General features: G+C 60.9%; 1 protein-coding gene across 18 annotated transcripts; it reads left to right on the top strand.

Moving 5' to 3' along the window:
- The first annotated feature begins 1294 nt into the window (after nt 1–1294).
- ALDH3B1 (aldehyde dehydrogenase 3 family member B1) lies at nt 1295–21284 on the top strand. Of its 18 annotated transcripts, XM_081531883.1 has the most exons (12): nt 1295–1455; nt 1976–2075; nt 5948–6011; nt 7030–7192; nt 11054–11164; nt 11266–11386; nt 11678–11763; nt 12210–12291; nt 14429–14815; nt 15508–15674; nt 18563–18662; nt 20587–21284. In XM_081531883.1, the coding sequence occupies exons 4-12, from the start codon at nt 7031–7033 to the stop codon at nt 20775–20777; spliced, it is 1407 nt and encodes a 468-aa protein (XP_081388009.1). In that variant the 5' UTR covers nt 1295–1455; nt 1976–2075; nt 5948–6011; nt 7030; the 3' UTR covers nt 20778–21284. The 18 variants fall into 18 exon arrangements, with proteins under 18 accessions (XP_081388009.1, XP_081388008.1, XP_081388005.1 ...); XM_081531882.1 differs by lacking the exons at nt 1976–2075; nt 5948–6011 and adding an exon at nt 4576–4730; XM_081531879.1 differs by lacking the exons at nt 1976–2075; nt 5948–6011 and adding an exon at nt 4576–4739.
- The last annotated feature ends 676 nt before the right edge of the window (nt 21285–21960 follow it).

The raw sequence follows: 21960 nt of genomic DNA, 5'->3' as shown, positions 1-21960 counted from the left end.
GAATTATACGAGAGTCTGTGTCACGCGTTAGTGAAGCTTTGCTAAGTGAACACACAAATGAGTGTTGACTGTGTGCTGGGCACTGCACCCCAGTGGCCTCTGCCTGCACCCCAGGGTCACACTGGCCTCCACGGCTGCCAAGGAGGAGACAGGTCCTGCCTTCAAAGCTGGGAGCAGGGAGGAAGGTGGTGGCAGGGCCCCGGGGACAAGGCCTGGCTCCCTTAGGAGGGTGGGGAAAGGGGCAGAAAATCCTTCACACCTATTGAGCACCTACCATATACTGGGGGCTTTCCAGACGGGCTCAGATTTCACCCTCACAGCAGCCCTGTGAGGCAGAGAGCATCGACCCCGTCTTAGGGAGAGGAAACAGAAGCCCGCAGAGGGGTCGGGACTTGCTCAAGGTCACCAAGCAGGTGGGCTGGGGAGCCTGGTCTGTATCTGTCAGCAGGCCAGGAGGTCAAATGCTCGGATCTGAGGCTCTGTGAGCCAGGCTCATCAGGTGAGGGACAGAATGAATGAACAAATGAATGTGATGCCTTAGCCCATGACCTGCTCACCTTCCCCCATCTCTGCCCAGAGAGGGAGCCCAAAGGTGATGATCACAAGGGTCTTTTCACCCAGATCTCCAAACTGAAACCCAGAGGAGCTGCAGAAGGGCAGGGTCCAGCTGGTCAGATGTGACCCCCTCTGCCAGCCGCCGACCTCTGTGCACCCCCAACACCCACCCCAGCGGCTGACCTGGGTCCTCAGAAGACCCTGCCACCACCACACTGGCTCCGAGAGTGGCTCCTAGAGGTACCTTGGCAACGTCCCCTCATTTATCCCAAGCTCTCTGGGACAAGGGTGTCACCCCAGGTCCCACTGAGCCCCTGGAGCTTCAAGGATCAACACGAGGCATCCAGACCAGAGAGGGGAGGGGGTTGCTCCCTGTTCCTCCCCAGGGGGCGGTACCCCCTGAGGCTCAGGGAGCTTCACTCCCAGGCCAGGTAGGGACCCTTGTGCTAGGAGGACACACCTCTCTGGGGACTTCTCAGGCTGAACTCGTGACAAGTTCAGGGGTAACCCCTGCAGGAGGGATCCCCGGTCAGGGAGGGGCCCCTCAGGATCCTGCAATACCCCTGCCACCCACCAGTGTCTCCCCAGCTGGGTCCCTGATTTGCTGTGTGGCCTTAGATCAGTGACTGCCCCTCTCTGGGCCTGGTTCCAGGCTGACCGCTGCCAGGCTCAGCTCCAGCCCTGCCCCGCCTGCCGCTGGCTCTGCCTCTGACTGGCTCAGCTCCAGACAGCAGGGCAGGGCTGTCACATGCCGAGCCACGTGACAGGCAGCGGCTGGGGGCTCCATCCCGCACAGAGGACGGGGGCCCCAGCAGCCCCTTACCCCATCCCAGTGGCTGAAGCCTCTGGGGGGCTACCAGATCCTGCAGGAGGGCCCGGAGGCCTCTCCTGCCCTCCCAGGTAGGCAGGGGCCGCGGGGAGGGCGGGGGCTGTGAGGAGCATCTCCCGGGGGCCCGGTCGGCCCAGAGGCCCTAGGCCACAATCCCGGGCAAGACCCAGGGCACCAAGGTGGAGGGGCAGCAGCGGGCCCAGGGCCACAGGCCTGGGGCGATGGCACGGAGGATACGCCTGTCCCCATACCTGTAACCTAATCACCCGCCTGTCTGACACCAGCAGCTGCGGGGGGATCTTCCCCCTTTGTGCTGGCTCTGACAGGTGTGCGGGCGTGGGGGCTGGGGTGACGTGGAGGAGCGGGCACACGGGAGCCTCCACGGCCACACTTGTCACGACGGCGGCTCACCTGGAGGGCAGAGGGCGGCGCTCTTTCCCGGGAGGTAGGAGGGGGCAGCTGGAGACCAACCCGGCCGGGCGCAGAACGACAGCCTTCTCGTGTGGGTCCCAGCCCGCCACCATGCCCTGTGGGGTCAGATCCTCCCCTCCCAGGGCCTCCGTCTCCTCCTTGTAAAATGTCACGTTGCAGGGGTGACAGGCGCCATGCGTGGGGTGCTGGGGGAGGCAGTGCAGATGGACACAGATACACAGCCGTCAGGACGAAGCCTGCGGCCCGCCTGGGCCCTGAGGTGTGTTTCCGGACTCCAGCTGTCTTTGGATCTGACCTCTTCACTTTGCAGATGGGAAAGTGAGGCTCAGAGGGGCGGCGGCGGGGGGGGGGGGGGGTTGGCTGTGGGGAGCAGGCTTTCCCTGCTGCTCCAGGCCGCAGCTCCCATTCACACCAGAATTCCACTGCCTGGACTCTCCTCCTCCTCCAGCCGGGTCTGGGACCCATCCCACCAAGGTCTCGGGATGGACCCTCAGCTCAGAGCTCCCTCGAGGCCTGCTGTGTGGCGCTGGCCTGGTGCTGGCCCTCTCTGGGGCCTGGCCCTCTCTGTGGTCCAGGGAAGCACCTAGAGCCCCCCCACCCCCCGCCCCCGAAGGAAGTGCTGATGAAATCTCAGCCTGCAGCCTCTGGCCAGCCCAGAGTCAAAGTCAGGCACGAGGCCAGGGCCCCGCCCCAGGGGCCGGCCCAGCCGTGGACATTTCATAAACGGCAGGGCAGGCAGCTGGGCAGAGCGCGGCCAACCAGGAAGACGGGCAACTTGGCAGGGCCTCAGGTATGGTGTTCCATGGTGGCTGCGGATGCAGCGGCCAGTGGTCAGGGCCGGGGGCCTGCCGGTGGGCTGGCGCAGGGACTCTGGGCTGCTGTCGAGACTCTGGCTGCTCTGGGTCAGGGCAGGCCTGACCCCTCACGGTCGAATGCAGAAGCTAGCTTTGTCTTCTCAGAGCTGCTCTGCCCGCCTGAGGAGAAAGAAGAAGGAGGAAGGGACTTCCCTCCACCCCAGGCTCAGAGATGAAAGAGAGGAGTCGAGGGTCCCTGAGGCCAGCCGGCACCCTTACTGAGTCTGAGCTGGGCTGGGGTTACTGAGGGAGCCAGGGGCCCCAGCTCTGGACCAGCTGCCCCAGGAAGGAATACAACCCTGTCCCTGGGGTAGAGGGGGGGTCGTCAAGCATCCATCTGACAACACATTTCCTGGTCACCTGCCACGTGTGCCCGCTGCACACATTTCCTGGGCATAGGCCATGCGTACCTGCTGCTGGGGTGGGGTTCACCGTGAGTGGTTCTGAGGTATCACATTCTTGGGAATGGACCCTGCCAATGTCCAGGAAGAAAGGTCAACCGAGCCCCGCCCTCCCTGACTCGCAGAGAAGCTGTTATCAGAGGGACCTTGCCAGCATCAGGGAGTCCAGCCGCCGTGCGGCGGGGCTAAGGTTGGCTCAGCCCACGGCCGAGGGCTGGTCCCCAGCTCCCCACGGCCCCCACGGAAGGGAAGGGGCTGCTGCCCAGAGTGCAGGAGACCTTGGGAAAATCCAGGTTAAGGCTACACGGGTCCCAGGGTGAGGCCAGATTAGAGACTCTAGGGTATTGGGGCCTGTGGGGCTTTCAAGGCAGGCCAGTGACCTCTGCCTGATGGTCGAGAGGCTCCCCAGGCCCCCAGACCACCAAGGTCACCTCTGTTGCTCTTGCCAGCTCCACTTCCCTCCCCCACCGGGTCCCAGGTTGATGTCCTTGCCTCCTGGGTGTCCACACTGGGCCACGGTCTCCTTGGGTTCCCACCCCAGGGTCTTCTCCCCTCGGCCCCCTCGGCACAGCCGTCCTTTGTGGTCTTGTCAAAATAACAATCGTCAGGAGCCATCCTCATGAGCACTCGCGAGGCTCGGCCCTGCACCAAGCGCTTCCCAGCACCACAGGGTAGACACAGGCAACGTGCTCATTTCACAGATGGGAAAAGTGAGCCACAGGGAGGCCAAGCCACCTGCCCGAGACCCGAGCTGATAACCTGGGATTTGGACCCAGGTCTTTGGGCACGGCATACTGGGAGCGTGCTCTTAGAGGGACTGTGGTGTAGATGGGAAAACTGAGGCAGAAAGCAGAGGTGGAGGCTGGGAGGTAGCTCATCCGCAGGACCAGGCAGGGTGCAGGGCGGGGCCCAGGCAGCAGCGGCTTCCCGATGCTGCTTTGGAGGCGGCAGACCTGAGTGTCCACCCCGCCTGTCAGTGTCCCCAGTGCCATGTGCTGGGGGCCTCAGCTTCCTTCAGGGATGCCATCTGAACACCATGCTGTACCCACGTCTGGCGCCCCGCCGCTGCCACAGTACCTGCAGTGTCAGCGCCTGGTCATTATTATTCTTACTAGCGCATCCCCAGGCCCCTGGCCTTGAGGGAAGGTCCTGCGGCCCCCCGTCCCTTGTCGCATCAAATGACTTGACAGCTGCCAGGGAGGTGGGCTCAGGGCCCCCAGACCCCCCGGTGCAGGGACCTGTGCACTGGTGTGTCCACAGCCGCTGCTTGGCTCCCTTGCGAGGTCACAGGCCCAGGGTTCCCTCAGGCCCCAAGCCCCACAGGTAGCCTTGGAGCTCACCTGCTCACGTGGGTTGAGTCAAGCTCCCCGCTCCCCAGCAGGCACCCCTGGGAGGGGGGAGACTCGGTCCTGACCAAATTGCAGGGGGCATTATTGTGTGAGTTGGCCTCAGTGTTGCTTGGAGAGACTGCAGGAATGTTCCAACCAGACCTCCACCCCTGCAGAGCTCCCCGCCCTTCACTACACTGGGAGATGCTCCCTTCAAGTGAGATGCCTCACATTCTTGTGGGTTCTGTGGAGACTCTAAGGAAAGGAACCCTGCGGAGGAGGGGGGGGCAGGTGTGGTTCGCCCTCAGCATCCATCAGCAGGAATCTGAAGGTGATGAAGGTGAGAGCGGACGGGGCGGGGGGGAGGGAAGAGGGGTAAATATTTGTTGAGCACTTGGTAACAATAACCACAGCTGACCATTAACTCTGCAGGCAACGGCCACTGCTTCCCGGGGTGATACGTCATTTAATCCTCCGGACGGTAGCAAGTGTTATTGGTGGTGGTGGCTTAGTCGCTCAGTTGTGTCCGACTGTTTGTGACTCCACGGACTGTAGCCCGCCAGGCTCCTCTGTCCCTGGCATTTCCCAGGCAAGAATACCGGAGTGGGTTGCCGTTTCCTTCTCCAGAGCAAGTGCGATCGGCATCCCTATTTTACAGATGTGGAAACTGAGGCAGAGAGAAGACGAGTGATTTGCCCAAGGTCACACAGCCAGAAAAGACTGGGTCAGGGTTTGAGCTCACAAGGCAGCCCTGGGGGTCATCAAGGCCTGGGCTCCTGGGCCTCTGGCCGGTATGCCTTCTTCCCAGGAGGAGGGTCAGAGTGGAGGGTGAGCCTCGGGCTGAGAGCGGCCCTGACAGTGTGCCTGCTCTGGGGCACTGTCACCCTCTCTGCAGGACATGGAGCCCGCCCTGTGCCCAGACAGCTGCCTCTTCCTCCTGATAGCCGCAGGAAGCCTGTGGGCTCAGTCTGGCCTCCATCACGCCGATGGGGACAGCACAGGGCTCCCGTCAGGCTCTCGGCACAGAGTCCATCGGGCCAGGCCATCCTGTTGTCTGGAGCAGCTTGGCCCTAGGGGTCATGGAGGGTGGTATGTGGCACTCACATACCACCCTGAAAGCTTAGGGCTATGGCAGCAGTGGCCACTTAACAGTAGCTGGCAGCCTTGGGGGCACTGATGCCACGCCCTGGGCCCCGAACAGGCTGGCAGGGTCTCATCCTTGATAAAATAAAAAACCCTGTCAGCTGGTAGGTGGAAGGGAGACCCTAACAGATGAGGAGCACAAAGACCCAAATGACAGGTTAAGAAGGCAAAGTGGGGCCCTGCCTCCCAGTCTAGTGAGAGAGGAGAGGGATGAGGGGTGGGAACAGAGAAGAGGACAGAAGGAAACCAGGTATTTACTACAAAATATGACACAGTGTGGGTTTCCCTGGTGGCTCAGATGGTAAAGAATCTGCCCGCAATGCAGGAGACCCGGGTTTGATCCCAGGGTCGGGAAGATCCCCTGGAGAAGGAAATGGCAACCCATTCCAGTGTTCTTGCCTGCAGCAGTCCGTGGACAGAGGAGTCTGCCAGGCTACAGTCCAGGAGAATCGCAAAGAGTCGGACATGAGTGAGCAACTCACACACACAGAGTGTGGTGGGGAGCACGGTCACGAGACCACTGTGAGAACGTATAAGGGAGTAATCATGGTGGGCTGCCTGAAGGAGGCATCAGCCAAGCAGAGACCCAAGGGAAGGGAGTCAGAAGGGAAGGAGGAAAGGGTCCCCATGGGTCCTTGGCACCAGGCCGAGGACCGAGTGCGTCAGAGCGCTCCTCTCGTGAGCTTCAGGTAAACAGGCAGGAGCCCGGGGGAATGTCAGGGCCCTTACCCAGCCTGTGGCCCAGGCTGATGCCAGCATGCGGGCCGGGCTGCCCCTCACCGCTCGCCACCCCCACTCCCTGTTCCTCCTGCACTGTGGCCACGGAGCGGGAGTGGGCCGCGGCACCTGTGGGAGGCGAGCTCTTCCTTCCCCATCTTGCTGAGGAGCTGGGCCACAGGGAGGCGGGTCCTGTCACCCGGCTTCTGAGCCACCGCCCACCAGCCTGGCCTCCCTGGGCAGGGCCCCCAGCCTGGGGACCAGGGGTGGCAGCGCATTCTGCCTCGGGAATGTCCCAACGAGGTGGCTGCAATGGCAATGGCCGTTGGTGACAACACTCCCCCAGTTGCTCCACTCAGGCCTGCTGGGCTCAGGGCTGCCGTCTCCAGGAGGGGTGCGGAGCAGGGTGGGGGCCGTGACTTAAGGCTCGTTTCCGTGCGGCAGGAAGACGCGTGGTCCCCTGGCCGCCTGCTCACTCTTAGGAGCTGTGGAGCAGCTGTCCCCCAGCCTAGGCCCAGTCCCGTGACTGCCCTGGGGTCCAGGGCCCTCCTGCCCACTGGCCGAGGGGCGTGATCTGTAGCTCTGTCAGTGGGTGTCTAAGTGTGTCCTCTGTGTGTGTGTGTGTGTGTGTAGGTGGGGCAGCCTGGGTCCTTGGGATTATGTGTGAGTCCCCAAGGGGGTGACCGTGGGCCCACGTGGGTGCGGGCAGGGGCCGTGGAGGGGGCCACGGAGGTGGCGGCACCCCAACCCACGCTGCCCCCGCCCGGCAGGATGGACCCCTTCGCGGACACCCTGCAGCGGCTGCGGGAGGCCTTCAGCTCGGGGCGCACACGGCCAGCCGAGTTCCGGGCCGCCCAGCTGAAGGGCCTGAGACGCTTCCTGCGAGAGAACAAGCAGCTTCTGCAGGAGGCGCTGGCTCAGGACCTGCACAAGGTGGGTGGGGGCAGGGTAGGGGAAGGGGACAGGGGTGTGGGGAGGGGGACAGGGGTGAGGGGAGGGGGGCTGGGGGGGAGGAGTGGGGGATGGGCAGCGAAGGTGGGGACAGCTGCATCCTCCACAAAGGGGAACTAAAAGCCATCACGCCCACCTCCTTTCCTGTATCAGAACCCACTCTTCCGCATTCATCTACTCATTCATTTCTACCTCCACTCCACTGCTATTTGGGGCTTCCCAGGTGGTACTAGTGGAAAAGAACCCACCTGCCAATGCAGGAGACATAAGAGACACAGGTTTGAGCCCTGGGTCGGGAAAACCCCCTGGAGGAAGGTACGGCAACCCACTCCAGTGTATTCTTGCCTGAAGAATTCCATTGACAGAGGAGTCTGGTGGGCTATAGTTCGTGGGGTTGCAAAGAGTCGGACCGTGACTTAACATGCACACATGCGTGCACACGAATGGCTTTTGGGATTTTAGTCTCCTGACAGGGAATGAACCTGCGCCCTTGGCAGTGAAAGTGCCGAGTCCTAACCACTAGACCGTCAGGGAATTCCCCCACTCCACTGCTATTTATTGAACACTTACTATGTGCCAGGTCCTGTTCTAGACTCTGGGGATACAACAAATAAAACCAAGTCCCTGTGTCCAGGGAGCTGGCCTCCCGGGGAGAGACACAATTAGACAGTAAATAAATACAAAGCATGTTGAGTGGTGATAAATACCATGGAGAGACACTCCCAGTGTGAAGCGGGTGAGAGCGGGCCAGGGTCAGGGTGCTGTTTCGTATGTGGGGGTCAGGGGAGGTTTCCTGGAGATGGTGACGTGTGAAGGGGGAGGGGGAAGGGTCCCAGGGACAAGGGGGGAAATGGCAGAGGGCCCAGCACGTGCAAAGGCCCTGAGGCTGGAGGTGCTTGGTGTGTTTGTGGGAGGAGCGGCAAGGAGGCCGGCATGGCTGGAGGGGAGCACAAGAGACGGAGACACACAAGGGATGAGGTCCAGGGAGGAGGGCACACCCCTAAGGCCGTGTGTGTTGAGGGGACTCCGGCTTCACCAGGTACCATGGGCATCATGGCCTCGGTCCAAACCCTGGAGGCCTGGGGCTCAGTCCCTCCCGTTTACAGCAGTAGCCTTGACAGGACCCCAAGAAATAAACTTCCTTGTAGTCAGCCTCCCACCCTCTCAGCCAGTAGGGCCCCTCCACGTGGCTGCCACTGCCCCAAGACAGCTGTCTCTGGCTTTCTTCTCTGGACAAAGCATCCCTGTGCTTGCCACAAAGCCACGGTGTCCAGACTCACCCTGGCACCCCCCTGCCCTTCACCACCAATAACCCTCCAAGGCTGTGACTCTTTGCCAGCTGGTCAGGTGCTATTCTGATGCTTCACACCAGGACAGGCCCAGGGTGCATGTCGCCTGCTGAGCAGCCGCTGTGGCCACCGCTTGTCCCCAGGGGCTGCAGCAGTCCTGCACTGGCTCGTGCTGAGCCCCGAGCTTTTCTTCAACCCTCCTGAGCCTGAGAGCAGAACCCTCCAGGGAACCCTGGGGTCATCCCTTACCGCCCTCCGGCCATCTTTGCCGTTCTGCTGGGCCTGCTGGCTCCACCCAGTTCGTGGGAGAGAAGTCAGCCCTGGCAGACCTGGGGGTGCCTCTGCAGCCTCCTTGGGACCCACCTGATTTGCAGACACCCAGCCAGGTGTCCACCCTGGCTCCAGAGCAGGCCTGGACTCGGAGACTATGGGGTTTCGTGGCATCTGAGGTCATGGATCAGGGCACCCCCATTCCATGGGGACAGCAAAAGCTGGGCACAAGAACTTGTCCTCAGGACGTGGCCTCCTGGTGATGCCTAGCCCCTTTCTCAGTGTCCTCAAACCTATTTATCACCATGCCCCGGGACTATAGCCGGGCTCCCTCATCAGCTGTGTCTGGAATCATCTGTTGTCCCATTTATGAAACCAGGGTGCCAGAGCATCCTCTCCTTGGCTCTCTGACATCCAAGGGGCCTGGCTCTGCCTCCCTGTGTGGAGTGTCCCTCACTGGACCTGGTCCAGGACAGAGGGGACTCCCATCCCCCACCCTGGTTTATTGGGCTCCCCAGTGGCTGGCAGCCCCACGGAGCCTCTGCCCTGCACATCTGCTGGCCTAGCCTGTCCGCCTCTGTGACACCTGACCCGATGGTCTATCTGGTCTCTCTTCTCCCTACAGCTCAGATTTCACCTCCCGCCTGCAACCCTCAAGGCTTCAGGAGCCAGGGCCCCATAAAGGGAGCAGCAGCGTAGGAAATCCAATCTGTCCCTCCCTCTGGTCTCGGCCAGCCCTGTCCCCACCCCTCCAGTAGGCAGCATCTGCCCTGTCTGCCCTGCACGAATCCTCCCACTTAACCACCAGCAGCCCTTCCAGGTACAGGTGGTCGCACCCAGTCACCCTCAGAGGTGACTGAGAGAGGGCATGTTCTTGCCTGAGGGTGCACGGCCCCTGCTGAAAACAGCCTACTCTTCCATGGCATTCAACGGGGTCCAGATCATTCCTTGAAAAGAGTGAAAGTGTTAGTCGCTCAGTCGTATCCATCTATTTGCGACCCCATGGACTGTAGCCCACCAGGTTCCTCTGTTCATGGGATTCTCCAGGCAAGAGTACAGGAGTGGGTTGCCATGCCCTCCTCTAGGGGATCTTCCCAAACCAGGGATTGAACCCCGGTTTCCTGCATTGCAGGCAGATTCTTCACCATCTGAGCCACCAGGGAAGCCCCTGAAACAGGCCCAAACCTCACGCAGGTCACAGGGGATCTTGCTGGGCAGGAGTGTAGGCTGTGAGCACAGACACAGAGAAGGGGCTCAGCCCCCAGGGATGCTGGTGGACAGGGCTTCCTCCTCCAGGGTCCCCACACCCTTCCCGTCGCCCTCACCTCTGGCAGGAAAGCACTCTCACTGTAACAGCGGAGTCTCAGGCATGAGGACAGCCTGGCGCTGGTGTCCCGGGTGATGGGCCTCCAGTTGCCTGTAGCCCACGCGCTGGGTCTCTCCTCCCTCACGGGGGTGGGGCAGGCATGCCAACTGGCAGAGATCAGGACAATGTCCCTATTGCCTTTTGTCTTTTTCTGACTCCTGCCCTCGAAATCTACCCTTGGCCCCTGGGCTGTGGGAGCTGATGGCAATTATCCAGAGACAGCTGTCCCCAGTGTCTGTTGCAGACTGACATACACAAAGCAGGCCACAGAGGCCACACGGACAGTCCTGTTCAAACTTGAGTTAGACCCTGTCCCTGCTCTGCGCAACAGTCCTCACCCCAGCGGCTGGGCCTCATCACCTCACCCACTCTCCTGCTTGCTAACCAGGAAGAAAGCAAAGCCGGCACCACCTCAGGGCCTTTGCACATGCCATACCCTCAGCCTGGAATATCCTGCCTCCAGGTATCCATGGGCTCCCTCCCTTTCTTTCTTCACTGCTCAAATGTCATGCCATCCCAGAGGCTGGTACTGACCATCTTGTGTAAAATAGAGCAAAGACACACACACACACATGCACAGGCACTCACATACCACCCTGAAACCCTGTTTCATCCTTCTATTGCACTTGTCACATCTTAATGGAGTAGTCAGTGTTCTCATCATCACGTGGACTGTGCCCCCCACCACAACGTCAGCTCCATGGGGCAGGTCTTCTGTCTGCTTCATCACTGCTACATCCCCAGCACAGGAATGGGACCCATACACTGTAAGCATTCAGTGAACGTGTCATGAATAAATGAATGAATGAATGAGTCAATAAGACAGGCTTTGCCCTCTCCAGGGCTCCAGCCACGTGCAGATCCTGGGTCCCCCATCCTAGCCCTGACCCTTCCCCTTCCCCCCTACCCACCCTGCAGTCAGCGTTCGAGGCAGAGGTGTCTGAAATCAGCATCAGCCAGAATGAGATTAACTTGGCCCTTAGGAACCTGAAGGCCTGGATGAAGGATGAGAAAGTGTCCAAGAACCTGGTGAGTGATGCTGGGGTCAGGAGGCCTCTCTGGGTGTAGGGTGGCTGAGGGGCTGGGGTCTCAGCACCTCACTGTTCTCCACTACGCTGGCCCTGGCCCAGGCCACGCAGCTGGACTCGGCCTTCATCCGGAAGGAGCCCTTCGGTCTGGTGCTCATCATCTCCCCCTGGAACTACCCCATGAACCTGAGCCTGGGGCCCCTGGTGGGTGCCCTCGCAGCAGGTGAGAGGGATCCTCTGCCTTCCCGCCCCCTGCCCATCCCTTCCCAGCCTCGTGGCATCACAGCCGCCCCCAGAGCCAGGGAGGAGTTGAGGGGGCTGGCACCAGGTGGCTAAGACGGCCTGGTTTCTATGTGTGTGGGCTTGGGGCTGGCACCGCATCTCTCCTAGCCCAGCTGTATTCTTCACCTGGAGGGGGAGTGAGGCGTGCTCCTGCCCTGCAGGTGTGTGAGGACCGAATGGAGATGGGGCGTGGCTACACACGGCCCCGCCCTCTCCCCGCCCCGCCCCACAGGGAACTGCGTGGTGCTGAAGCCCTCGGAGATCAGCAAGAGCACTGAGAAGGTCCTGGCCGAGGTGCTGCCCCGATACCTGGACCAGGTGAGCCGGGCCCGGTGCAGACCGGGCAGCCACACTGGGGCCGAGCAGGGCCAGGCCAGCCCCCTGGGCCCGGGGCAGGACCTGAGTTCTGACCTCCTCTGGGTTGTGTGGCCTTGGTCAGGTCACCGCCTTCTCGGCCTGTTGCCCTCTGCAAGAAACAGAGGGGTGGGGCCTATCCCCAGGGGCTCCCTGTCTGTCTCTGGTCACCCTGGCCTCAGTCCCCACCTCAACTCTGCCAGGCCCCAACCTCACATGTGTTGGGCTGGTACTGCCCATGCCCAATGCCCCTAGGGGGGCTCCTTGCTCCCCACCCAGCCCACCTGGAGCCCTGGCACCACTGGGTCAGGCCAGGCAAGGGGGAAGCGGCCCCAGGCAGGCAGGCAGGCCCCGGGGCTCTCATGCTGGGACCCCAGAGGGAGCCTCGGTTTGTCCGTCCCGCCTTGCAGAGCTGCTTTGCCGTGGTGCTGGGCGGGCCCCAGGAGACGGGGCGGCTGCTGGAGCACAAGTTCGACTACATCTTCTTCACGGGTGAGGGGCTGGCTGCGGGGAGCGCGGGATGGGAGGGGCGAGAGGCCTGAGCCCAGCCCCACCTTGGGGTCTCGTCCCCCGCTGTGAGAGAGAGGCTCAGAGGACAGGGGTAGACAGCCGGCCAGGGACACAGGGGTGAGCACTGGGGGTGCCGCTTGGCTCCGGGACAAGCAGGCTGGAGAGCGGCCCTGGACTCCTGGGGATCCTTGGGGAGCTGGGCCCCATCCCAGGGAACAGGCCTCTCCACCAATCACAGTCTCACACGTCACAGCATCTGCCTTTGCTGAGTGAGCTCCAGCTGTGCCAGACGCTCCCTTACCACCCCACGGCCCTTCTGGAAGGCTGGACGGATGAGGGTCCGGAGACTTGGGTGACAGAGAGATGCAGCGCCCACCTCACTAGCCAGGGTTGGGGCAGGCTGGATTTTGCCCCCAGAGGTCACCTGCCATCACCCTGGCATGTGCCCATGGGGCCCAGACACCACCTAGCTTCAGGTGACCAGGGCAGAGTTCCCAGAAGAGATGAAAGGGTGGAGGAGGCAGACAGCTGTGTGAGTGGGCAAGGCCCTGGAGGAGGGAGGCGGACCTGCCTCCCCCACTGCACACCTCGTCCGGGGATGCTGTCTTGGCCTCTCTCCTCCCCAGACCCTGCCGCGAGCCCAGGACAAAGCCTGCCAGCTGCCACCGTAACAGACACTAAAGGAGACGGGGGAGCAGAAGCAGGGTCCTCAGCTGTTCCTACAGAGTCCCAGGGGGCGGGAATACCAGAAGGAGGCAGCCGGGGTGGGGCGCTACCACTCACCCTCCACTCACCTTCCACCGCCACACCCTGAAGTTCAATGGGCTTTGGGCCCTGGCCCCTCAGGACCGAGGGTGCAGAGGCAAGGCAGGCAGACCCCAGAGGCCAATGTCCAGGTTAGGCCCCCGAGGCAGTCTGTGCAGAGGCTGACGGACCATCAGAAGGTACTCTGCCGTATCTCCTGACTTGTCCAGGCCTCAGTTTCCTTATCAGTGGGACAGGGGCCATTCCCAAGTCTCAGGCCTGTCTTAAGGATAAATGTATGAATGAAAGCCTTTGTCACAGCACGTGGCCTGGGCAGCATCCACTCCCTTGCTCACTTGCTTGCTCAGTGAACGTTTACTAGAGCACAGACTGTGCCCGGCACAGCCAGGCCTTGGGATAAAGCAGGGCTAGGAAGACAAGGTCTCCTGCGTTGTCAAGGAGCCCATTCAAAGCTGACCAGGGCAGAGGTGGAAAGGGACATGGCGGGGGTCGGTCAGGATGGCCTCACAGTCAGGGAGGTAGGTGTCTGACAAAGACAGGAGGGCCTGAGGGAGGAGCTGTGGTCAGGGGAGGGCACCCGGGGGGTGAGGGGGGCCTGGATGGAGGGGACCAAGGACAGAGAAGCAGGAGGAAGTGAGACCAGAGAAGTGACTGGGCTTTGGGCTCCCTCGGGCCATGGTGGCTGGGGAGAAAGACCAGGGTCATCATGACACAAATGGCAGTGTGGGACCCTGGGTCAGGCATGGGCAAGAGGGTCTCAAGGCCTGGGGGCCATCAGGAATGGTTGGGGTGGCTGAGTGGAGGAGGGGACTGTGAGACCTGGGACTGCGGGGACCTTGGGGGGAGGGTGCCAGGGCTGCCGCATTAGGTCAGAGAGGGGAGACCCAGATGTTGACCAGCTGGAGCGGGATGCTGACCTTGGGCCACAGGGGTCATTTTCAGAGGCCAGTGGAGAGAAGGGAGGGTGCAGAGGGGCGGGTTAGAAAGAGTCCCTGCAGGTCCCAGCCTGGGGTCAGGAGCCAGGAGACCTTGTAGGGGGCGGTGTGGGGGGGTGTTCCTGGACGTCTAAGCGGGCAAGTCAGGTGAGGAAGCCGGTTGGCTTGCTTTCAGGGGCAGAGCTCCTGGGGACCTTCTGCTGTGTGGGGCTGGTCAGGGTGGGGGTAGGGGGGGAAGATGATGGGAGGAAGGTGTAGCAGCAACTGACAAGGAAAGACCAGGTGAGACCCCATTCAAAGGCATCTCCAGGGAAGCCCAGGGCAGGGAGTGAACCCCCTTGAGGGCGCCCAGCCCTGGGCTGGGGCTGCCCCGCCTGGTCAAGTGATGGAGAGCCACTTTGGTTTCCTTCCTTGCCTAGGGAACCCTCAAGTTGGCAAGATTGTCATGACTGCCGCTGCCAAGCACCTGACGCCTGTCACGCTGGAGCTGGGAGGCAAGAACCCCTGCTACGTGGATGACAACTGCGACCCCCAGACCGTGGCCAACCGGGTGGCCTTCTTCCGCTGTTTCAACGCAGGCCAGACCTGCGTGGCCCCCGACTACGTCCTGTGCAGCCCCGAGATGCAGGCGCAGCTGGTGCCCGCCCTGCAGAGCGCCATCACCCGTTTCTATGGCGACGACCCCCAGAGCTCCCCAAACCTGGGCCGCATCATCAGTCAGAAGCATTTCCAGCGGCTCCGGGGCCTGCTGAGCTGCGGTCGCGTGGTCATCGGTGGCCAGAGTGATGAAAGCGATCTCTACATCGGTGAGCCCCGCCCTCCCTGCCACTGTGCCCCACCCCAACCCCCACCCCAGCGAAGGCCCCTCCACGCTGAGAGCCACAGCTGGGCCCCAAGTCTGGGCTCTGAGGCTCCCCCGACCCCACCGCTACAGCTCAGCCTGGTACCACAACTCTGACACCGGTGTTTCCTGTTGCTGGGGTCTGAGCCTGCGACCCCACGACTCCACACTCTGGCCCAAGTTCTCCAAGCTCAGACCCCAGAGTTCTAGGCTCAGGTTCCTAATTTCAGCCCCACAACCCGCTGCTCCACGGGCCACACGACCCCAGGTGCTACGCGCCCACGATTCTGGTTCTCAGCTCCCAAAGCCCGTCCTCAGTGTCCGCTCTGCTGTGAACAAAGAACCCTGGTCTCCTGGGCCGAACAGCTCGGAGGGTCTAACAGGCTGGGGCCTGGGGCCTCAGACTCTGGGGTCTAAGATCTGGTCACCCTCTGACTGTGAGACCAAGGCTGAGTGGTTCTCTGGGCCCCACGGGCCCTGGTCAGGCTGGGGAGCCCCTCGTGGTCACTTCCCGGGGGCTGCAGGGAGACTATTGTCCCTGGGACATCCGGGTCCCTGGGCCCTGACAGCCGGAGGGTCAGAGGCCCCGCCTACCTGAGGCCCCGCCTACCCGAAGCCCCGCCCCTGGGCTGAGCCGACCCCCCCTGTCCCGGGCAGCCCCCACGGTGCTGGTGGACGTGCAGGAGACCGAGCCGGTGATGCAGGAGGAGATCTTCGGGCCCATCCTGCCCATCGTGAACGTGAGGAGCCTGAGCCAGGCCATCGACTTCATCAACCGTCGGGAGAAGCCCCTGGCCCTGTATGCCTTCTCCAACAGCAGCCAGGTGGGGCTGGACGCAGATGGGGGCAGGTGGCAGCAGTGGAGAGTGGAGTGGGGTCAGCAGAGGGGGATGGCTCCAGGACCAGAGTGGGCCAATGGGCCTGGCAGGAGGGCAGGGGGTCCTGGTCCCTCGGGGGCACTGACAGGTGGCACGCTCGGCTCTGTCTCTCTCCTTTCTCCTGGGGGCAGCAGGGCCTCCCCGCTGCCTTTCAATCTAGGCCACGTTCTCCTGGGCCTTCAGTGGGCGCCTCCTCAGGGTCTCTTCTAGGGCCCAGCATCCCCTCTAGGTCAGCCCTGGCCTCTCTTACTCTGCATCATCTCGGCCTGGTGGCCGCAGTGTCCCCTTCAGTGATTGGCTCGTGGAAGGCACACACATGGGATGGAATGACTGCGGGAGGATGAATGACCAGAACACGCAGACCCAAGAGTGAGCCCTGGCCCCCTGCCCCTCCCTGGGGGCCCTTGGGAGGCTCACATGCGTGTGGGCAGCGGTCTCCAGCTCAGGACACATATCCCCAACCCCCAGCACTCCTGAGATCCCGCATAGGCTGGGCAACGCTTTCCCCCGACCCCCCTCCCCTGGCCCCAGCGTGCTGTGCCGCATGCAGTATCTTTGTTCCCCAACCAGGGCTCTAACTCATGTCCCCTGCAGTGGAAGCTCAGAGCCCTAGCCACTGACCCTCCAGGGGATTCCCCTGGACAATGCTTTTTTTACTTTTATTTTTATTTATTTATTTAGGCTGTGTCAGGTCTTAGTTGTGGCATGCGAACTCTTAGTTGCAGCAGGCATGTGGGATGTAGTTCTCCCATCAGGGATGGAACACAGACCTCCTGCACTGGGAGCACGGAGTCTTACCCACTGGACCACCAGGGAAGTCCTACCAAGGCTTTTTTAAAATAAACTTTAAATTTTGGAATAATTTTAGATTTACAGAAAAGTTGCAGAGAGTCCAGGGAGGGTCCATACACTCCAGTTTCTCCCCTTGAGTTGGTCCAAACTAAGAAACTGACATTGGCACATTGCTGTCAATCACACTCCAGACCTTAATCAGATTTTGCCAGTTTTTCTTTCTGCCCCAGGATGCAGGCCAGGGTCCTGAGCTGCATTTAGTGCCATGGCTCCTCTGGCCCCTTGTGGCCATCTCTCAGCTTACAAGGTGCTGGCCATCTGTCCTGCAGAATGTCCCCCATATCAGTGGCCAGCTGTTTCTCTCATGAAAGAAGCCCACAGGGCCAAGGGCTCATCTCTGCTCATCCTCAGGGGACCATGAGATCCATGCATCACTGGTGAGGTTAACCTTCATCCCTGGCCAAGGTTGTGCCTGGCACAGGTCTCCACCAAGGAGTGTCTATTTTTCCCTTTCCTTATTCTGTTCTGTGAGTACAAGTCACTAAGTCTAGCCTACCTTCAATGGAAGGGGGTAAGATTAAGCTCTACCTGCTGGAGGGGGAACATCTACATATACTCCCTGGAATCTTGGCTTGGTTCTTTATGTCAGTGCCCTTTTTTCTTTTTGGCCATGCCATGTGGCACGTGCAATCTTAGTTCTCTGACCAGGAACTGAACCTGTGCCTCCTGCAGAGGAAGCATGGAGTCCTAACCACTGGCCCTCCACGGAAACCTGGTTCTTTATAGCAGCATGGATTCCAGTGCATCTGCTTTATTTTCCAGGTTACAACCCAATACCACCTTATTTGTTTCCTCATTCAACCTGTCCGGGCTTTGGGGCACTGGGCGCTGCTCTGTCCCAGACACCTGCCCATCCTTTTGTTTTCCCACCATTTCCTTCCTTTCTGGGTCTACAAGCTGTCCGACCCTAGAATTAGCTGTTCCTCCAAGGAGCCCTTGTTTATCTGCGTAATGTTAACTTTAGAAAATGCTACACAGGGACTTCCCTGGTTGTCCAGTAGTTAAGGCTCTGTTAAACCTGCTCTCAATGCAGGGGGTACAGGTTCAATCCCTGCTGGGGGAACCAAGATTCCACATGCTGCACAGAGCAGTCAAAAAAGAAAGTGCTACACAGGTGTTTGGAAGCAAGGTGGGAGGTCATCTGGCCAATCGGCTTGCAAGCTTTTCTGACTGCCCGGCACTGTTCCAGGACACACAGTGACACAAGCCCTCATCCCGCCCCACATGCCCTGCCCTGGGTCCTCACTGAGCACTGATGGTCCCAACTCTGCCTTCTGCTGTCCTTACTGCTGGCCTCAACGGGATTTTCTGACCCTGAGGTTGGGGGTCCACTCTGCGGGCAGGCCTTGATCTAGCTGTGACCTAAGGGTCACACGTTGTAACTAAATACAGCCAAGTTTTTGTGCAATAACTCTTTAGTGTCTGCTCATCTTGGTGATGGACAGGGCGACTGAGCGACTGAACTGAATCTTTCTTTAGTGTCCACAGACTGAAGAGGAAAGGCCTTCATTAAGTGGAGCAAGGGTCAAGTTCATGTTTCCAAAGTACAAATCTCAGTGCCCTCCCGGTGGTGCAGACTACAAGGCCTCCCACAGCTCCCCTGCCCCTCGGCCTCTCCACCTGGCCTTCACCCTGGGTGGGGGGTCCCTTCTACCATCTCTGCCCTCCTGGACACCCAGCAGGCACCTCACATCCCTCCCGGGGCATCTCCCTGATCGCCTGCCCCTCCACATCCCCAGGAGGAGGCTGGGTTTCCTGCCTCCCTCGCCGGCCTGAGTCTGTGTCCGCGGCCGCCTGCGTGGACCACACGCAAGAGAGGCTCAAGACACACATCTCCGTGGGGACGTGGGGGTGGCAAGCTACTCTTCAGCTCACATGGTGGCCTCAGACCCTGCCATGGGTTCCGGACCCCGAGGGGGCCAGGTAGAGCCCCGGGGCCCCGGCAGCTCCCTCACCAGCCTCACCGCTGCTTCCCCCGCCAGGTGGTCAAGCGGGTCCTGGCCCAGACCAGCAGCGGGGGCTTCTGTGGGAACGATGGCTTCATGCACTTGACCTTGGCCAGCCTGCCTTTTGGAGGAGTGGGTAGGTGCCATCTCTCACACACACACACACACACACCCCCGCTCCCTTCCGCAGAGCCTGGAGTGGAACCTTCCACGCCGGTCCTGGCACTTCCATCCGCAGGCGGACCCACAGATACACAACTTAGGTTGTTTTCAACATCACTGTGATTTCCGTCCGCGGTGCCTGCTGCGGCTTTTCTCCCCAACCGGCCTGGCGGCGCACGCAGGACAGCCCGGATGTGCTCTTTACTCCACGTGCGGCTACACGCAGCTCCTTCAAGCCCTCCCGCCCCGCCTCGGTTCCATGATGGAGATGGGGGGCTGCTGTCAGCTTCCCCCTCCACCAGGCCCTAGCAGCCCCCAGGCCGGCTGAAAGGTCCTGGCCTCCGAGGCTGGCCCCAGCAAGCCCGACGGCTGTGTGATGTGGGGCCACCACGGCCCCTCTCTGAGCGACCTCCTCCTCAGGGGATGAGAGGGCCCACACTGAGCACTGGAGTAAATGACCGGCAGGGCCTGGTGGGCTGCCTTGGTAGTCCTGGGCCCTCCCAGGGCTGGGCACAGGGCTGTCCCTCTTCTGGAAGCCCGGTCTCCAGCCCACCTGGCTCCCCACCTCCAGTCCCAGTCCCTCTTCCTCAGGGAAGTGAGCGGGTCTCTCTGCAGGTGAACCTGGCCCTGTTACTCCCCTGACGAAGCTCCCCATAGCTCCCAGCCCCTGACGGAGCCAGGACCCTGATTCAGCTTCCAGAGGCCGGCCCTGCCAGGCCTGGCCATGGAGTCCTGCTCCTGCCTCCTCTCCCATTTCCCTTGCTGCTGCTGCAGCCACACGGAGCTTGACCTAGGTCCCAGCACATCCAGGTCACCCACCTCCAACGCTCTCTCGAGTTGTCCCTCAGTCTGGGGCCTTCCTGCCCGCACATGCCCACTTTATCTGGTCAACGCCATATCCCTCAGGGCTCACCCACTCCAGGAAGCCCTCTCAGATTGCCCTTGCTTCCACCAGGCTGCGTCCCCTGGACTTCCCACTGCCTGGTCCTTGACTGCCTCCCTACCTAGACATTGTGGACTCAACACAGCACTCGCTGTATCTATGGGGCTGAACACTAGTCCCTGCGACTCTAGAAGGTGGTGCCACGGTCACCCCATGTCACAGAGGAGACCAAGGCGAAGTCACTTGCCAGCTCAAAGCTGGGATTCAACCCTAGGCAGTCACCCCAGAATTCACTGGGGGGTTGCTTTCTTTACTTTCCATCTTGCCTCCCTCTTTTTTTAACTGAAGTATATTTGATTTACAATAATGTGTTGGTTTCAACGATTCAGTTTTATACACACACACACAGAGGACTTCCCTGTAGCTCAAATGGTAAAGAATCTGCCTGCGATGCAGAAGACCAGGGTTCAATCCCTGGATCAGGAAGATCCTCTGGAGAAGGGAATGGCAATCCACTCCAGTATTCTTGCCTGGAGAATTCCATGAACAGAGAAGCCTTGGCGGGCTACAGTTCGTGGGGTCACAGAGTTGGACACGACTAAGCAACACATACACACACGTTTTCAGATTCTTTTCCATGATAGGTTATTACAAGATACTGAATATAGTTTCCTGTGCTATACAGTAGGCCCTTATTGTCTGTTTTCTATAGTGTGCACTGTTAATCCCAAATTACCAATCCATCCCTGGAACCCACTCACCCACTGTCCACCCATCTTGCCCCAGACCTGGCGTCCTTAACATTTATTTGACTAGGTGCTGGTGCCAGGGTGGGGCTAAGCTCTTTACCCACAGCATCTCATGATTAGCCCACTTTACAGGTGGGGAAACCGAGGCTCAGGGGATGAAGCAGCCCACCCAGGCCATATGCTGTGACCGGCAGAGACCAGGTGTGTCTGATGCCCCTGGGCTGGCCACTGGGGGCCTGACTGCCGTGCCCCCTGCCCCTCTGCAGGCAGCAGCGGGATGGGCAACTACCATGGCAAGTTCTCCTTCGACACCTTCTCCCACCACCGCGCCTGCCTGCTGCGCCCCTCTGGGCTGGAGAAGATCTACGCCATCCGCTACCCGCCCCACACTCCGCTCAACCTGAGGGTGCTGCTGATCGCCATGGAGACCCGCGGCTGCAGCTGCACCCTGCTGTGAGCCTACCCTAGGCGCGGGGGCACAGAGTGTTCCTCCCAGCCCACGTCCATGAGTCCTCCGCTGCTGAGGCCAACTGAGGCTGGTGGAGACACGACCTGTGATCCACGACGCAGGGGGAAAGGACCTGCCAAGGCCACAGTCCAGAGCGCTTGCCCTCCTCCCGCCCGGGGCTTCTCTTTTCAGGCCCTCAGCTGCCCCCCAACCAGGACAGGCCAGGGTATGGGAACGTGGGAAACTCTGTAGCCTGCTCTCTGGCTCCCGGGCTGGCTACCTATGTCCCGGGAGAGTTGGGCAGCTGTGGGCACTTCTCGGGACCCCTCTTTCTGTGGAGGGGTGCAGAAGGGGCCCTGGCATCTGCTCCATGCCCTGCTGTGGACCTGCTGTGACCTGGGTCATCCCTTCCCTCTCTGAGTCTGTCCCCCTCTCTGGTGTACAGAGGGGGTGACGAACAATATCTCCTGAGATCATTGTGAGGATTAAATTTTGGTACATAATTGCTGACTCTAAGCTTCAGCGTCCTGTCTCCTCATTCCGGTGGGGGAAGGCTGCCTCCCTTGTCTCTCTCCCCACCTCTCCTTCCAGGAAAGATTGATGAGATGTCCGCAGTAGATTCTCCTTCCCTTCAGCTCGAGCCCTGAGGAGCTGTGAACATGCTCCTGTCCCTCAAGAGGTTGGCCCTGGGCACCCTCCCCTCTCCATGTCCCACCCTGGGCTCATCCTCTTCCCAGTCCTGCTCATCCTCCTGGACCTCAATGCTATGGAGCAGTTCCCACCCATTCAGCTCCCAAACTCCCAGGCCTCCAGCTGGACACTCCCTTCTACCTCCCAAGTGCCATTTTTGAGCAATTCCTGATGATTCGATGATGCCACAGGCCTCCCCAATCCACACACTAAAGGCTGTGCCCAGGCCCATCCATCACCTACCCTCTTCCCCCAGGCCCAGCCCTTCTCCTCAGCGCACCCACGGATCTACTTAAAGCCCACTGGACCATGCCAGCCCTCAGCCTGCACCCCTTCACTGGCTCCCTCTGGCCCACAAGTCTGGACAGGAAACCTTCCTTGGCAGGCTCTGCCACAGCCCTGCACAGGCCCCGCGCCGCCATCCTTGTGCTCCTCCAGGGGCCTCCGCACATGCGCTAGGCGCGCCCTCTGGCCCTTCTTGATCTGCCCAGCTCCTCTGTGC

The sequence above is a fragment of the Giraffa tippelskirchi genome, chromosome 10 (genome assembly GCF_054371585.1).
Source record: "Giraffa tippelskirchi isolate mGirTip1 chromosome 10, T2T-mGirTip1v1.2.pri, whole genome shotgun sequence".
Lineage (NCBI taxonomy): Eukaryota > Metazoa > Chordata > Mammalia > Artiodactyla > Giraffidae > Giraffa > Giraffa tippelskirchi.
The sequence above is the reverse complement of the archived record's forward strand: the minus strand, read 5'-3'. Positions and strand labels throughout refer to the sequence as shown.

Excerpts from the sequence above, each read along its gene's own strand:
- ALDH3B1 (XM_081531875.1), top strand. The coding sequence starts at position 1,304 with ATGCCGAGCCACGTGACAGGCAGCGGCTGGGGGCTCCATCCCGCACAG. Across the intron at positions 11,764-12,209 it reads TGCCCCGATACCTGGACCAG|AGCTGCTTTGCCGTGGTGCT; the intron begins GTGAGCCGGGCC and ends CCCGCCTTGCAG. Across the intron at positions 14,816-15,507 it reads TGAAAGCGATCTCTACATCG|CCCCCACGGTGCTGGTGGAC; the intron begins GTGAGCCCCGCC and ends TGTCCCGGGCAG.